Source organism: Eucyclogobius newberryi, unplaced genomic scaffold (genome assembly GCF_026437365.1).
Source record: "Eucyclogobius newberryi isolate DKJ021-1_F unplaced genomic scaffold, fEucNew1.0.hap1 SCAF_5, whole genome shotgun sequence".
In the NCBI taxonomy this organism is placed as follows: Eukaryota; Metazoa; Chordata; class Actinopteri; order Gobiiformes; family Gobiidae; genus Eucyclogobius; species Eucyclogobius newberryi.
The window spans coordinates 42,690,719-42,707,474 of record NW_027316167.1 but is presented as its reverse complement, the minus strand read 5'-3'; the positions used below and the strand labels follow the sequence as shown (position 1 = coordinate 42,707,474).

Here is a 16,756-nt window from a genome sequence, read left to right as displayed (position 1 = left end):
GTAGCCGACCCTCATTGTTCTCGTCTAAAATGTGCTAAACAGAGCGGAATTTGACGTTTTACATGACTAATCTTGCAATAACACGAGATGTGAAGCACTGCACTGCTCAAGAGAGAATCGGGCTCTTTGAGGGGCCCAATGTGTGGCAAGTCTGGTCCAGTGCTACCGACATTTCACAGAAGACAGGTTTTAGACCTCATCACACTGAGACTGCTGTTGTCATGGTGACAAATGACATCCTCCTGAACACTGACATGGGCAAAGCCCCAGTCTTAATTCTGTTGGATCTGATGCTGCTTTCGACAATGTCGATCATAGGACCCTCTTACAGAGACTACACCAGGCCTGGCCAACCCGCGGCTCTCGAGCCGCATGCGGCTCTTTGCCTGGTTTCATGCGGCTCTTTTACGTGCATATCCACATTTGTGTTTGTGTTGTGCAGACGGCGCTCTGCGTGCGCGGAGGCGCCCGCACGGTGATCCTCCGCACAGCGATCTAGATCACTGTGCTGGCGCCGCTCGACCGCACGCCTCTCATATCATATTGTCATCGTGTGGCGCAGGCGACTGCACGGAGGTGGAGCTTCCGCATTCTCCGGACCACGGCTCGGCAGCCAATCAGAACCGAGCACAAAAACTTTGTCGACCAATCAGCGCGCAGCATGCACATTTTCACTTGTAAACAGTAAACTGTCATGGCGTGGGCCGAGGCGGACTTTAATCAAAGCCCGATTTAATGATAATATTCCCTTTTTTCTAAGATTTATAAATAAAAATGACTCCGTCCACTATCTAAAAGAAAACTACCGATATCGAACTTGAATATGGTATTTTCGTCAAACGCGCATTCCGCAAAGCAGGTGTTTATTTTGCTCTCTCCAAATGGCAGGAAAAAATGATGAGCACAGGACGTTTTTAACAGAGTGGGAAAGTTTATGTTTTTTTGTTGAACGTAATGGCAATCCATTCTGCCTGATATGTCAGACGTCATTAGCACATTTCAAAGCTTCAATTCTTCAGCGCCACTTCAGCTCACTCCATGTTAACATCGATAAGGAATTTCCAAAAGGAACTGAATTTCGCAAGCACAAGTTGGACACTTTTAAAAGTCAGGCAGAAAAAAAGGTACAGTTCTTCCCAAAACTTACGAAGCACTCAGAGACTGTCACTTGCATCGTATCCACTGGCTTGGAACATTGCACGGGTTAAAAAGCCGTACAATGAAGGGGAGTTTGTTAAAAAATGCCTCAGTGACGTTGTTGAAATCTTGTCTCCTGAAAACGACAAACTAAAACAAATGGTATCAGACGTCCAACTGTCCCGCCACACTGTTGAACACAGAATATGGGACATTAACACGGCTATTGAATCACAGCTGGACTCAAGCCTTCAAGCAAGTGAGTATTTTAATCAAATCATCAAATCAATTTATTTTTGTGTCGCATTGGACGAGAGTTGTGACATACAAGACAAGCCTCAGCTGGCAATATTTGTACGGTCTGTGTCAAAAGATTGTGTGATCAAAGAAGAACCCGTGGCATAGATGTGAAAGAAATAATGAATCTGCCCATACCGAAGCCAACTGCAATAGCCACAAATGGAGCGCCGGATCTGTGAACGGACTTGTGGGGCTGTGCAAAGCTGACCAAACGTTTCCAGAGTTTTGGAATTTCCACTGCATCATCCACAGGGAGCAACTCGCGTCATGAAGCCTGTGATGGGAATCGTCAACTACATCCATGCGCTTAACCACAGGCGATTCAAAAATCTCATGGCTGAGCTGGACCGAGGACTTCCAGGTGACCTGCCGCTGCACTGTGAGGTGTCTGTCAAAGGCAAGGTGCTCGCTCGCTTCTTTGAGCTCTTGGATGCCGTGAAACTGTTCATGGAAGAGAAGGACAAGGACTATCCCCAGCTCTCGGACGTCGAGTGGATTATGGATCGGCCTTTTTGGTGGACATGCTGTGTCACTTGGACAGACTGACCCTGACCCTGCAGAGTACGTCCTAAACGCTGCCTGACCTGGTGCAAAGTGTGCAAAGGAGACGGACTGTGTGTGTGTGTGTGTGTGTGTGTGTGTGTGTGTGTGGGAAGAGGAAGGGATGGGGTGATGTTCATGTGCCATGTGTATGATGTGGCTCTTTGCAGTAACACAGTAAAAAATGTGGCTCTTAGACTCAAACTGGTTGGCCACCCCTGGACTAGAGGACTGGGTGGGCATCACTGGCCCCGCCCTAAACTGGTTAAGGTCCTATCTGGAAGACAGGAAGTACTTTGTGTCTCAGACCACATGCCCCTGACCTGTGGGGTGCCCCAAGGGTCAGTCCTGGGACCCCTTCAGTTCAACCTCTACATGCTGCCGTTAGGTCACATGACACGCAGTGAAAATGTGTCCACAAAATGCAGACGAGTCAGATCTATGTTTCACTGTCACAGGTGAATATGGACCAGTGGATTCACTCTGTCACTGCATCCAACAGATCAGTGTGTGGACCGGCCTCCTGCTGGTGCCAGAGGGCCTCCTGCTGGTGCCAGAGGGCCTCCTGCTGGTGCAACAGATCAGTGTGTGGAGGCAAAACAACTTTCTCCAGCTAAACTCAGGGTTAGGCTAACCCTACTACCACTGCAGTAGTATTAGTAGTAGTAATAGTAGTAGTAGTAATAGTAGTAGCAGTAGTAGTAGTAGTAGTAGTAGTAGTAGCAGCAGCAGCAGCAGCAGCAGCAGTAGTAGTAAACAGAGGTTGACCCTTTCAGCTTTGGAGGGCCCTTCAGGAGGCGGAGCTTTGGGAGGGACCAGCGCCTTCAGTCTGTGTAAAGAGGAGGAGTTACTGGTCTGACTCGCTCTTGTTCTGCTCCGGCTCCTTTACCTTCTGGACAGTTCCTCAGGGGATATTTTGGGTATTAACGGCTTCTCCAGAGAAAGCTCCAGGAGAACGTAGGTCCTGGACTCAGAAAACACCTGGACACGACGTTTACTGAAGCTTAAACATTTGCATAGAGAGAATATGTCATGTATTTGTAAATGTAAAGTTACATTTGCTTGTGTGATACGAGTTAGGTCCGTTTCAGGCGTGACCTCAGCTGCTCCCTCAGCTGCTCCCTCAGCTGCTCCCTCAGCTGCTCCCTTCACCTGTTTCTGTGCAGTTCAGAGGAGCAGAGTGGTTCATCTGGAGCCCTTTGGTTACGCACTTTCAGAAGTGCAGGATGTCTTACCCTCCTCGCAGAGCCCTTTCTCCCTGTGGCCTTCTTGCTCCCAGGAGCTGCTGAGGAGCATCGAGCTGCAGCAGCTCCTTTAGCGCGCTCCTTCAACACACTTACACTTCGCTTGGCCTTGAACACAAAACACCCCAAAACTCACCATAAAACTCAACATCTTTATCAGGTAAAAGCAGGAGGAGGAGCAGGAGCAGGAGGAGGAGCAGGAGGAGGAGGAGCTGAGCAGGAGGAGGAGCAGGAGGAGGAGGAGGAGCTGAGCAGGAGGAGGAGCAGGAGGAAGTGGAGGAGCTGAGCAGGAGGAGGAGCAGGAGGAGGAGCAGGAGCGGAGCCAGAGCAGAGCAGGAGGAGGAGCAGGAGGAGGAGGAGGAGGAGCTGAGCAGGAGGAGGAGCAGGAGGAGGAGCAGAAGGAAGAGCAGGAGGAGGGGCAGGAGGAGGAGCAGGAGGAGGGGCAGGAGGAGGAGCAGGAGCGGAGCAGGAGGAGGAGGAGAAGCAGAGAAGAGGAGGAGCAGGAGCAGAGCCTGGGACTCTAACCTTCTCTAAACACACAGGTCACAGTTGCCATGGCAATGCCTTCAGCCACCAGAGGGGGCAGTGCAGGACTCACCTTGTCTGAGAGGAGCTTTGAGGAGAAGGGCTGGACGCAGGAGGCTCCTCTGATGCGAGTGGCTCCTGGGAACAGCAGGGGGCCCATGTCCACAAAGGCCACTCCATGAGAGGAGGTCTCTGGGTTCTCCTCAGACTGACCCGGGACAAACACACGGGTCAGAAACACCACAGGGTCAGGACTTTTACCATTTTATCACTGACCGTCGACATGAGCTCCACTGGCCACAGGCGACATTTAGTGATCGTCCCACGCAGCCTAAACCACAAGAACCACAATCAGAACCAGGACCAGGACCAGGACCAGGACCAGGACCAGAGCCAGGATCAGGACCAGAGCCAGGATCAGGACCAGGACCAGGACCAGGACCAGAGCCAGGATCAGGACCAGAGCCAGGATCAGGACCAGGACCAGGACCAGGACCAGGACCTCTGTATTCAGGTATAATCTGTATGTTAAGTGTTCATGAGTGTTTTTTGTTACTTTGGTTCTCAGACTGTGACTGGACCTTCTCCCACGCGTGTCCAGCAGACACCTCCTCTGACCTGACCTCTGACCTGTCTGCTGACCTGACCTCTGACCTGACCTCTGACCTGTCTGCAGACCTGACCTCTGACCTGACCTCCGACCTGACCTCTGACCTGACCTCTGACCTGTCTGCAGACCTGACCTCTGACCTGACCTCTGACCTGTCTGCAGACCTGACCTCTGACCTGACCTCCGACCTGACCTCTGACCTGTCTGCAGACCTGACCTCCGACCTGACCTCTGACCTGTCTGCAGACCTGACCTCTGACCTCTGACCTGACCTCCGACCTGACCTCTGACCTGTCTGCAGACCTGACCTCCGACCTGACCTCTGACCTGACCTCTGACCTGACCTCTGACCTGACCTCTGACCTGACCTCTGACCTGACCTCTGACCTGACCTCTGACCTATCTTCTGACCTGACCTCTGACCTTTCTGCTGACCTGACCTCTGACCTGTCTGCTGACCTGACCTCTGACCTGTCTGCAGACCTGACCTCTGACCTGACCTCTGACCTGTCTGCTGACCTGACCTCTGACCTGTCTGCAGACCTGACCTCTGACCTGACCTCCGACCTGACCTCTGACCTGTCTGCAGACCTGACCTCAGACCTGACCTTTGACCTGTCTGCAGACCTGACCTTTGACCTGTCTGCTGACCTGACCTCTGACCTGTCTGCAGACCTGACCTCTGACCTGACCTCTGACCTGTCTGCTGACCTGACCTCTGACCTGTCTGCAGACCTGACCTCTGACCTGTCTGTGGCATCTCCGTTCAGAAAGCAGCACATCTCCACGTCCCAGCGCACACGGTTCTTTTTGGTCTCCGCCTCCTCGCGGAAGTAGCGGTCCTGAGGAGAAGAGGGAGGGGCTTGAGACACTGTGTCTCAGAGACGTTGGTCCTGAGGACGTCTCCTTTCACCTCCTCGCTGGTGAGTTCCCCGTCTTCATTCTGGATGGACTCCGAGCGTATGAAGGCTCCGGGCACAAAAGTGTTTTCTGGCAGCAGCTGAGGCAGGAAGGGCCTCTTCTTCTGACGCCCATCTGGCTCTGGGGCCCCTCCAGCTCTGACCGCTCCGGCCCCGAACACCAGCAGCTGGTTCCTCTGAGGAGCACACGGCAGGAGCGCTTTTAGCTTCCTCTGTTTTGATGTATTTCTCCTTCATTTTTTGATGCAAATGGAGAATTTTGTCTGAGCACAAACTGAAGAGGGTCAGAAAAGTGCTGGTCATCCGACTTGACCTGAACATCACACGGCTAAATGTTATTTATCACTCAGATGTTAAAGGTCAGAGTTGGACATCAGGACAACCCACAGGGGAAAGAGCGTTTGGTCATCATGTTTGTGTTTAAAAGAACCTCAGCAGTGACCGGGACCTCCAGCGCTGCAGTGTGGGAGGAGCCAGAGGACAGGGTCCAGGACTCCGGGACAGAGAAGGCCGTCTCCAGAGTGACCCTCAGGAGGTTACAGGAGGACAGGGCCTCTGCAGACACCAGCGCCTCTGACACGTCCACTTCCACGTCCAGGGAGGGCTGTAAGACACCAGAGTGGACACCAGAGTGGACACCTGAGTGGACACCAGAGTGGACACCAGAGTGGACACCAGAGTGGACACCAGTCACAGTTACTTTATGGTGTCCATAGAGACCAAAATTTGGAACGTTGTCTCTGGAGATGGAGGTTCCATGAGGACGTTCCAGGACAGGGACAGGGCAGGACAGGATAGGGCAGGGACAGGGGCAGAGACACAGCAGTGTAAGGACAGAAACATGGACAGAATAAGGGACATGGACATGGACAGAATAAGGGACATGGACAGGGCAGGGTAAGGGACATGGACAGGGTAAGGGACATGGACAGAGTAAGGGACATGGACAGGACATGGACAGGGTAATGGACATGTACAGGGCAGGGTAAGGGACATGGACAGGGCAGGGTAAGGGACATGGACAGGGTAAGGGACATGGACAGTGTAAGGGACATGGACAGGGCAATGGACATGGACAGGGCAGGGTAAGGGACATGGACAGGGCAGGGTAAGGGAAAGGGACAGGGTAAGGGACAGGGCAGGGACAGGACATGGACAGGGCGTTACCTCGGTGCAGACTTACAGTAAGAGCCTTGGGGCTGGTCTCGGGGCTTGTGCTGAGAACGGCCCCTGACCCGAGGGCCCCTCTGCTGGCCCCTGACCCGAGGGCCACCCTGCGTGAGAGGCTGGTCCGGCCTGACGATCACAAACACGATCAGTGCCACTGGTCAAACACATGTGAGGTGTGTCCAGAGCGTTACCCTGCAGGACGGGCAGCAGGTCCAGCACAGCCTGGCCCAGCACGCTGCTCCTGACCTCGGCCTTCTTCTCCTCGGGCAGGAAGTCCATCACGGTCACTGCACAGGACACAAAGCTCTGTGGATGGTCCAGACTCGTCCACATTGGGCTGGAGCCGATACAGATATTTGACCAATATTTGTTAACACCAATATTCATATTTTACGTTTCATAGCAGGGCCACAAATCTATCTTTAGTTGACGTAAAGATCACTTTAGTTTCACTTTAGTCGGTTTAAAAGACAAATGTGACCGAGGACAGACTGGGACTGGCCATGGACATCACAAGATAATATATATAAGAATATATAATAATATATAAGAATATATAAGAATATATAAGAATATATAAGAATATATATGAATATATGAATATATGGGAATGGGTGGATCCTTCCACTGGAGCTGCTCCTCTTCCTGTGTCTGCTCTGGTTTAGTCTGTTCACATCAGCTTGTTCAGCCACAAGGGGGCAGCAGACACAGGTACAGTGCAAAGTGCAGGGATTAAGGTGCAGAGCTGCATGGCGAGCACTGGGAGGCGCCTGTCGGCTCCTGTCGGCTCCTGTCAGCAGTGTGCAGTGACTTTTATGGATGGGCAGCAGACTATAATCTGTGGATAACATTTGCACTCAAAAGAGAAAAAACCCTCTGAAGTCCGACTGAGCCTGAGTGAAGAGCCAAACCATCTGAGCTGTAACACTGCTGAAACGTCTCACTTCACCGACCAATCATGACAAAGAAGCTCTATGTTGTAACTAACATCTAATCATCATAAACATGAACAGCCTGAGCTACAAACAGACTTCTCTCCTCTGCACATGCTCAGTTAGAGCTTCTCTCCTCTGCACATGCTCAGTTAGAGCTTCTCTCCTCTGCACATGCTCAGTTAGAGCTTCTCTTCTCCTCTGCACATGCTCAGTTAGAGCTTCTCTCCTCCTCTGCACATGCTCAGTTAGAGCTTCTCTTCTCCTCTGCACATGCTCAGTTAGAGCTTCTCTTCTCCTCTGCACATGCTCAGTTAGAGCTTCTCTTCTCCTCTGCACATGCTCAGTTAGAGCTTCTCTTCTCCTCTGCACATGCTCAGTTAGAGCTTCTCTTCTCCTCTGCACATGCTCAGTTAGAGCTTCTCTTCTCCTCTGCACATGCTCAGTTAGAGCTTCTCTTCTCCTCTGCACATGCTTAGTTAGAGCTTCTCTTCTCCTCTGCACATGCTTAGTTAGAGCTGCTGTGAGGAGCTGTGAGGAGCTGCAGCTGTGAGGAGCATCAAAAATCTAAATCGGACATCAAATCCTGACTGTCCGAGATAGAAGATCATAAATGCAAAGAACTCTTCTCATCTCCGGCTCTTGAGGGCCCCGTGAATGCAGCACTAGCCACAGAAGGTTCCGACTACTCCAGAACTGAACCTGATGGAGCCTGAGATCAATAAGAGCATCATGGGCTTGTTTGGGTGTTTCTTAACATCGTGAACACACACGTTCCAACTATAATAATACATAGTTCTTTAAAGCTCAGATTACAGTGGACCTGGAGCGACAGAGTCGTGCCTCCAGTTAGCTTCACCCCCGCTAATGTTGCTGAGCACCTTGGAAATGTCTTCTTCTTCTTCTTCTGATTCTTCTTCTTCTGATTCTTACCGATGAGCAGTTTCCTGGCCAGCTCGGCGATGGCCTGTGGGTCCCGGGAGCACTGGAAGCTGCAGCTGTACTCATAGTTAAAGCAGTTATGAGACGTGTCCAGCGCCGTCTTCTCGGACTCGCCCAACACTGTCCCGTCCACCTCCACCTTCACAAAGCTCTGGAACTCCGCTTTACGCCCTTTCTACAAGTATATGCACAAAAATGAGACAAACAGAGAAATAATACATCAGAGGAGATTTTGTTGCTCAGTGAACACATTTCACAAACATACAGCAGCGACAGCGAAATATAAACTGATAAAACACAAAAAATGTAACAAGTTTTAGCTCTGAACCGCACGATGAAAAATCATGGCTTATTTTTTTCATCAACTTAACATAATGTTTATGGGAATAAGATCGGCCTCGTTCATGTTCTTGATTTCAAATGTCAACAGCTCAGTTTTATTTACAGGTGATTACTATATTTGACAGAAATCCCCATAAAATCTCTAATAAATGCCACTTATGGGCTGGTGTGGGCTTAAAGCCCCACAGCTCAGCCACCATGTGTTGGAGTTCACCCAGTGAACGAGAGGCCTATGGGCTGAACAGCAGTGCAGAGGACCCGGCCTTCTTGGAGTCCTTCTTGGAGTCCGGCCTTCTTTCAGTCCGGGGACTCCGTTGTTCTACTGAGGGACTTCACCGCCCACGTGGACAATGACAGTGACACCTGGGGAGGGGTGATCGGGAAGAACGGCTTCCCCGATCTGAACCCGAGCGGTGTTCAGTTATTATACAGTTATTCTTTGATAGCCACGGATTGTCCATAACGAACACTGTGTTCAAGCACAAGGTCCATCAGTGCACGTGGCACCAGGACACAGGCCGGAGGTCAATGAACATATTTGTTGTCGTGTCATCTGACCTCCAGAAAGAGAGGGGCAGAGCTGTCAACCGATCACCACCTTGTGGTGAGTTGGATCCTCTGGCGGAGGAGGAAGCCAGACAGACTTGGCAGACCCAAGTGCATTGTGAGGGTCTGTTGGGATTGTCTTGCGAAGGAGTCCTTTGTCCCCAGGGTCTTCAACTCACACCTCAGGGAGATCTTCTCCCAGATCCCGGGGGAGACTGGGGACATTGAGTATGAGTCAGAGTGGACCATATTCTCCACCTCCACTGTCAATGCGGATGCTCAGAGCTGTGGTTGCAAGGTCTCCGGTTCCTGTCGCAGCGGCAACCCCCGAACCCGGTGGTAGACACACCGGAAGTAAGGGATGTCGTCAGGCGGAAGAAGGAGGCCTATCAGGCCTTTTTGGCTTGTAGGACTCCTGAGCGGGCAAGGTGAGCCGCAGCTTGTACTGTCGCAGAGGCAAGAACCTGGGGCTGGGGGGAGTTTGGGGAGGCCATGGAGGAGGACTATCGGTCAACCCCAAAGAAATTCTGGCAAACGTCCGGCGCCTCAGGAGGGGGAAGTAGTGCTTCACCAACACCCTTCATGGTGCTGGTGGAGACCTGCTGACCTCGACTGGGGATGTTTTTGGACGTTGGAAGGAATACTGTCAGGACCTCCTTAATCCCTCAGTCACGTCTTATGAAGAGGAAGCAGAGACTGAGGACTCAGAGGCTGGCTCATCCATCACCCAAGCTGAAGTCACTGAGGTTGTTGGCAAACTCCTCTGTGGCTCCAGGGGTGGATGAGATCCTGAGGACCTAAAGTATCTGGATGTTGTAGGACTGTCTTGGTTGACACGTCTCTGCAACATCGCGTGGCGGTCGGGGACCGTGCCTCTGGACTGGCAGACCGGGGTGGTGGTCCCTCTGTTCAAGAAGGGGGACCGGAGGGTGTGTTCCAACTACAGAGGGATCACACTCCTCAGCCTCCCGTAAGGTCTATTCCAGGTCCTGGAGAGGAGAATCTGACCGATAGAACCTCATGTTCAGTGTTTTTAGTCCGGATGCCTCCAGGGCACCTCCCTGGGGAGGTGTTTTGGCCATACCTGAAGAGGTCCCATGGAAGACTCAGGACAGTTTGGAGGGACTATGTCTCTCTGGCCTGGGAACGCCTAAGGATCCCCCCTGGAGGAGTTGGAGGAAGTGTCTGGGGAGAGGGAAGTCTGGGAGTCCCTGCTTAGACTGCTGCCCCCTTGACCCGGCCCCGGATAAAGTGGAAGAAGATGGATGGATGTTTACACTCAATATATTTCCATTGAGCTTCATATTCTGGGTCACAACAGTGAAGCTCTAATTTAAACCCCAACCTCATTATTTTGCTAATTGTAAAGTTTTAAATCAGATTTGTCCTTTCTTGCTTTGGCATATAAATCTAGAGACTGTTTTATTCCACTCATCAAACAGCCGGGGATGGAACAGATAGAGAAATATGGGTAAAACATGAATTTTTAAAGTTTCATCCTTTGACGTAGATTTTAAGAAAGGGATAAAGTTCCATTTTTCATTTTCCAGTGAGATAAAAAGTTTTTTGTACATTCAGTTTGTATCCAGACATTTGATCATTGTCATGAAGGAAATGCATCACGCCTCTAACTCCATCTTCAGACCAAACCTCTATCACCCAGAAGCCTTCTTACAGCACCTCAGTCCACTCTGTTCTCCCGTCATCCAAGAGGCAGGTCCTAAACCGGCTGGGCCCATGGCAGAGACGTCCCAGCCGTCCCACTTCAGCCGCCATGGATCACCAACTTCTATCTCATCATTAAATAATTGTTGTTTTCACATCTTGTGGTTGCGTGGTTCTTGCTAATGAAGTCGTCTTGTGTTTGTCGTTCTGTGTCTGATCTTTGTGGATTCAGTTTGGGAGGATTTGTTAAATTCTTTTGGACATAATTGAGATGTATATACGATAGTCACATTCAGAATAGAAATAGTCTTTATGAGGCACAGTCCAGTCGCTCCTTCACTTCTTTAAGTATCAGGGACATGATGGACATGAGGGACATGAGGGACATGAGGGACATGAGGGACATGATGTCCTCTTTCACACGAGGAGGGGAGGAGTTTTATTAAGTTCCCGGTTAAAATCTGATCAAAGCAAAGGATTAAGTGTGTCTTTAGAGCTTTATAACACTCTGAGGTGTGTCTTTAGAGCTTTATAACTCTGAGGTGTGTCTTTAGAGCTTTATACACTCTGAGGTGTGTCTTTAGAGCTTTATACACTCTGAGGTGTGTCTTTAGAGCTTTATACACTCTGAGGTGTGTCTTTAGAGCTGTATACACTCTAAGGTGTGTCTTTAGAGCTTTATACACTCTGAGGTGAAGCCATCTCCTGGAGACTTAGTGTTTCTAAGTCTTTTAATTGCACTTTGAATCTGTTCTTTGTTATTTCAATAGTTCATGTTTTGATTTGTTCTCAAATGGATCCAGTATTTTCCTCTTTTTCTACAGATATTTTGTAAAGAATTTGAACTTCATAATGTTTGGTGAAGAGCATTTTAAAAAATGATTTCTTGTGAGTTTAATTTGTCAATTTAACCTCTAATTAGGCCCGAGCGCCACAAGCTGCGAGAGGCTTATTAGTCCCGTAAGGCCGTGCGAAGCGCTCGCCCACTTCCAAACACTCACTACGCCCCGTGCAGACTAATTAGTAGTAGGAAAATGGAACATTACCATTGTAAACGGTAAAAGTGCAAAAGTGCGCACTAAACAAAACTAAAGCACTCATTTGCGCTAAGTAGCTCACGAATACGTTCCCCATCTCTTGCATGTTCCGTGCATATAAGCATGTAGTGCAAAAATTGAACATTATTACTGTTTAGAGGGCCAAAAACACAAAGTGGGCGGAGCCCACTCAAAATTAGCGAAAGTACCCGTCAGTGACCAGGGACCCACACCATGAGGTAGGAAAGCGCGAGCGCTTTCCGAAAATATATAGTTTATGATATTTGAAAATTGGGAAACATTGTTTTCGCATCAGAATATTATTCTTCTTTCTCCTACAAAGCCATAAATGACATGGCCCCATCCTACCTCAAAGATGCTATAGAACCATATCATCCAAACAGAGCTCTTCACTCTCAGAATGCCGGCCTTCTGGTGGTGCCAAGAGTCTCTAAAAGTACTGTAGGAGGTAGAGCCTTCTGGTGGTGCCAAGAGTCTCTAAAAGTACTGTAGGAGGTAGAGCGTTTAGCTCCCAAGCTCCTGTGTTATGGAATCAGCTCCCGACCCATGTTAAATATGCTGACACAGTCTCTTCATTTAAGTCCAGGCTTAAAACGTTCCTCTTCAAAATGACTTATGGTCAGAGTAGTTATGAACAGAAATACAAACCCACAGTTTCAGCTCCGCTGCCCTAGCAGCAACTGTGCTGGGGGAAGTATGACACCTTGAGCTCTGTCCTCTTCTTCTGACTTATTCTATCAAACAATATTTATTTTTTGATTCCACTTGCAAACTGTTCACCACCTTCTTTTTCTTTCTCTCACTCCTGAGGACCTGTGGACCCAGATGTCCCTCTCCTGGTGAAGTGTCCCTGCCCCGTGTGGACGGTCCCTCATCTGCCTGAAAAGTGGCTCCAGCTCCAGTTTCCCTCACGTCTGTGAGAGTCGGATCTCTCCTTCACTGGAACTCCTCCAGGTTTCTACTTTTCCAAAGGAGTTTTTTTGTAGTTTTTCCTGGTCGAGAAGGAGAGTCTGAGGACAGAGGACTCTGGGACATCGTCCCTCGCCACCACAGACATTGTTGATTCATTTTTCACTGTCGCCCTCAGAGGAAACTGTTGTTGTGATTTTGGGCCTTACAAAAACACATTGAATTGAATTATTTTTTTCTTCTTCTTCTCGGGACCAACCCCCCTATTTTTCACCCAGTGACATTGACGAAAAGTCACCAAAATGTTCACACCTCTAAAAATCGTGCCTCTCTACATTCTGGCTATTCCCCTTTTCTAAAATAAAAAAAATGTACGCCCCCAAATGTACCAAAAATGCATTGAGAGATAGGAAATGACCCAAAAAAAATCTGATCGTAGAATCATGAAATTTGGCGCAGAGGTAGATGGTGAAAAGAGAAGTAAAAAATATTATTACGGCAACGCCGTCCGCCCAACCAAATGTCGGCCATATTGCTTCAAAAATGGCTAAGCATGACTCGGGAGTTTTTACAAACGTCGTACTTTTATGAACTCCTCCCCCTCAGGGCGTGGCCCTAGAAAGCTGAAATTTGGTGAAAATGGTGCTGAGGAGTGGGACATCCGAGATAAAGTCTGAATTGCGTCAAATTAGAATCAGTTGTTAAACTCTTTGCCCTAAACCTACTTGAAGTTAAATAAAATAATTTGGCGCCACAGCGCCCCCTACAGATTTGATATGGAGGTTAAATGTTTAGTTTAGCTCAGAGTATATAATTCAATTTTAGCATCCCCATCAAATCAAAAAAGTCAATGAGACCCATGTCATAATTGTTATGGTTTTGCCGTAGCGATGACCAAAACCTCCCATGTTATTCCAATGGGGAAATCACCAGAACATGTTTACACTTTAGACTTTCACGAACTCCTCCCCCTCAGGGCGTTTGCCCTATTAACCTGAGATTTGGTGAGACTCATCTTCAGGGGTAAAAGTTATAAACATTTTTATTCAAAGAGTCACGGTGTCTCATTTTGCCAAGAATTCAAAATAAAATTGCTTTTTGATGTAAAACAAAGGGTGGAAGATGTGACACAGATTCAGCAGTAGATGTAATAAAAGGACAATTGGGGCGCGTTAGCCACGCCCCCTCCTCTTGCGGCGTGGCTGCGGTGTGGCGATCGCTGATCTTTGCCGCTTGCGGCTATATTTCTTATTATTATTGTCATATTATCTTATGGATAATACGCAAGATGGCGCCGCGAATGGTTGCCTTGGTTTTGTCTGTTTTTGTTCGTAAATTGTGTGTCTGCTCTTACACCCGTGAAGAGCTCCATCCGGACCACAACTCCTATGGATAAAGTTCCAGTTTTTTTAGCATCTGCTGCAGAAATAGCTACTATTTTGGCTAAAACCGTGAGATGCCGCAGAAAAGGAAGACGGGCTGGCGCGCTGAGGAAGCGAGGCACACGTACACCATTACCTAGAATCTTCCAAACCAACGTGAACTCTTTACCCAACAAACTGGACGAATCCGTCCCGGATTGCGCCTGGAGCTAGAGGGTTTTCAGCTGCTCCGAGCTGATAGACAAAGGTCCTCTCCGGGAAGCTGTGCGGCGGAGGAGTTTGTTTCTATATCAACAACGCCGGGTCTTCAGACGTGACAGTGATCTCCAAACACTGCACCTGATCTGGAATATCTCTTCATCAACTTTTTTTCGCCGCTTGAGTTTGCCTCGTTTATTCTGGCTGCTGTTTACATCCCACCGAGCGCGCAGGAGGCGGAGCACGTGCTCGCGGAGCAGATCAGAAGTGCAGAGCAAACCTTCCCAGACTCCTTAATCCTGGGCGATTTTAACAAGGGGAATCTCAGCCCCTTGTATGGATTTAGCAGGAGGTGACGAGAGCTAGAGCCCATTACAACACGCTTCTGAAGCAGCAGTTCTCAAACAACAGCCCCGCCTCTGTGTGGAGTGGCCCCGCCTCTGTGTGGATTGGCCCCGCCTCTGTGTGGATTGGCCCCGCCTCTGTGTGGAGTGGCCCCGCCTCTGTGTGGAGTGGCCCCGCCTCTGTGTGGAGTGGCCCCGCCTCTGTGTGGAGTGGCCCCGCCTCTGTGTGGAGTGGGCTCCGGCTTCTCACAAACCACAAGCCCAGAGCCCCCCCTTCTGCAGATGACAGAAAACTGGCCCAACAACTAAATACCTTCTACTGCAGATTTGACTCCCCCTCCCCCACTGTGGCCCCCTCTGCCATCCCAAACCCGGTCCCCCCCACCTCCCCCACCCCTCTCACAGGAACAGGAAGTGTGCAGACTATTCCCCAAATCCAACCCGCGAAAAGCTGCTGGACCAGACGTGTCACCCCGGCCACCTTAAGACACTGTGCAGGCGAGCTGGCCCCTGTCTTCACTGGCGTTTTTAACACCTCCTGGAGTCATACCATGTCCCAGCTTCAAGTCGTCCATCATTGTCCCTGTCCCCAAGAAGCCCCGGATCACTGGACTTAATGACTACAGATCTGTGGCACTGACGTCTGTAGTCATGAAGTTATTTGAGCGCCTGGTCCTCCCACACCTCAAGTCCTTCACCTCCTCCCTGCTGGACCCCTGCTGGACCCCCTGCTGGACCCCTGCTGGACCCCCTGCTGGACCCCTCCTGGACCCCCTGCAGTTCACCTACAGAGCCAACAGGTCTGTGGACAACGCCATCAAACTGACTCCACCTGCAGGGGGAGCACTGACTTCCTGATGGAGTCAGTGTGTGCGGTTGAGGAAGAATGTCTCAGACACTGGGACTATCAGCACAGGTTCTCCACAGGGCTGTGTACTTTCTCCCGTGCTCTTCTCCCTGTACACAAACTGCTGAACCTCCAGCCACGACTCTGTAAAACTGATTAAGTTTGCGGACGACACCACCCACATCACCATGACGACACCACCCTCATCGGGCTCATCTCGGACGGGGATGAGTCCCCCCCCCTCCTCTTCCTCTGCTCCACCATCACCAGGACCTCAAGTGGGAGGAGCCACCATCAGCTCCTCATCAAGAAGGCCCAGCAGAGGATGTACTTCCTGCGGTTTCCAGGACTCTGGGACGAGCAGGTCGGATCACAACTGACCCATCTCACCCTGGACACGGACTATTTGAGCCACTCCCCTCAGGCAGGAGACCACTCCCCTCATCTTTATTACATTTTTAAAAAGGTGTGTTTTCTAGTAGATCTTACAGTACAGAGTAAAAGTTTGGACACACCCTGAGTGAAGACAAAAGGGCCTAAAGTGCTGAGCGTCTGAACTCCTTCAGGACTGATGAAGACCATTTCAGGTGACGACCTCTTGAAGCTCATCTAGAGAATGCACTAAGCAAAGCTAAAGGTGGAGACACTTTGAAGAACCTAGAATATAAGACATTTTTTCAGTTGTTTCACACTTTTTTAAGTATATAATTCCACATGTTCATTCATAGTTTTGATGCTTCAGTGTGAATCTACAATTGTCATTGTCATGAAAATAAAGAAAACTCTTTGAATGAGAAGGTGTGTCCAAACTTTTGCTCTGTACTGTATATGTATATGTATATACTGTATGTACTGTATATGTATATGTATATACTGTATGTACTGTATATGTATATATGTATATACTGTATGTACTGTATATGTATATATGTATATACTGTATGTACTGTACATGTATATATGTATATGTATGTACTGTATGTACTGTATATGTATATATGTATATACTGTATGTACTGTATATGTATATATGTATATGTATGTACTGTATATGTACATATGTATATACTGTATGTACTGTATATGTATATATGTATATGTATCTACTGTATATGTACATATGTATATACTGTATGTACTGTATA

The 16,756-nt window shown here is 49.2% G+C and overlaps 1 protein-coding gene across 1 annotated transcript in view; it reads right to left on the bottom strand.

Moving 5' to 3' along the window:
- cfap70 (cilia and flagella associated protein 70) overlaps positions 1-16,756 on the bottom strand; it is a 90,771-nt gene that overhangs the window by 36,449 nt on the left and 37,566 nt on the right. The window contains exons 2-14 of the mRNA XM_072464658.1: positions 14,392-14,507; positions 14,195-14,327; positions 8,312-8,495; positions 6,638-6,733; positions 6,460-6,572; positions 5,707-5,880; positions 5,270-5,452; positions 5,104-5,198; positions 4,008-4,077; positions 3,820-3,954; positions 3,213-3,329; positions 2,867-2,958; positions 2,746-2,806 (exon numbers count right to left, since the gene is read on the bottom strand). Coding sequence (XP_072320759.1) covers positions 2,746-2,806; positions 2,867-2,958; positions 3,213-3,329; positions 3,820-3,954; positions 4,008-4,077; positions 5,104-5,198; positions 5,270-5,452; positions 5,707-5,880; positions 6,460-6,572; positions 6,638-6,733; positions 8,312-8,495; positions 14,195-14,327; positions 14,392-14,507 — 1,569 coding nt within the window. The remainder of the gene's footprint in view (positions 1-2,745; positions 2,807-2,866; positions 2,959-3,212; positions 3,330-3,819; positions 3,955-4,007; positions 4,078-5,103; positions 5,199-5,269; positions 5,453-5,706; positions 5,881-6,459; positions 6,573-6,637; positions 6,734-8,311; positions 8,496-14,194; positions 14,328-14,391; positions 14,508-16,756) is intronic.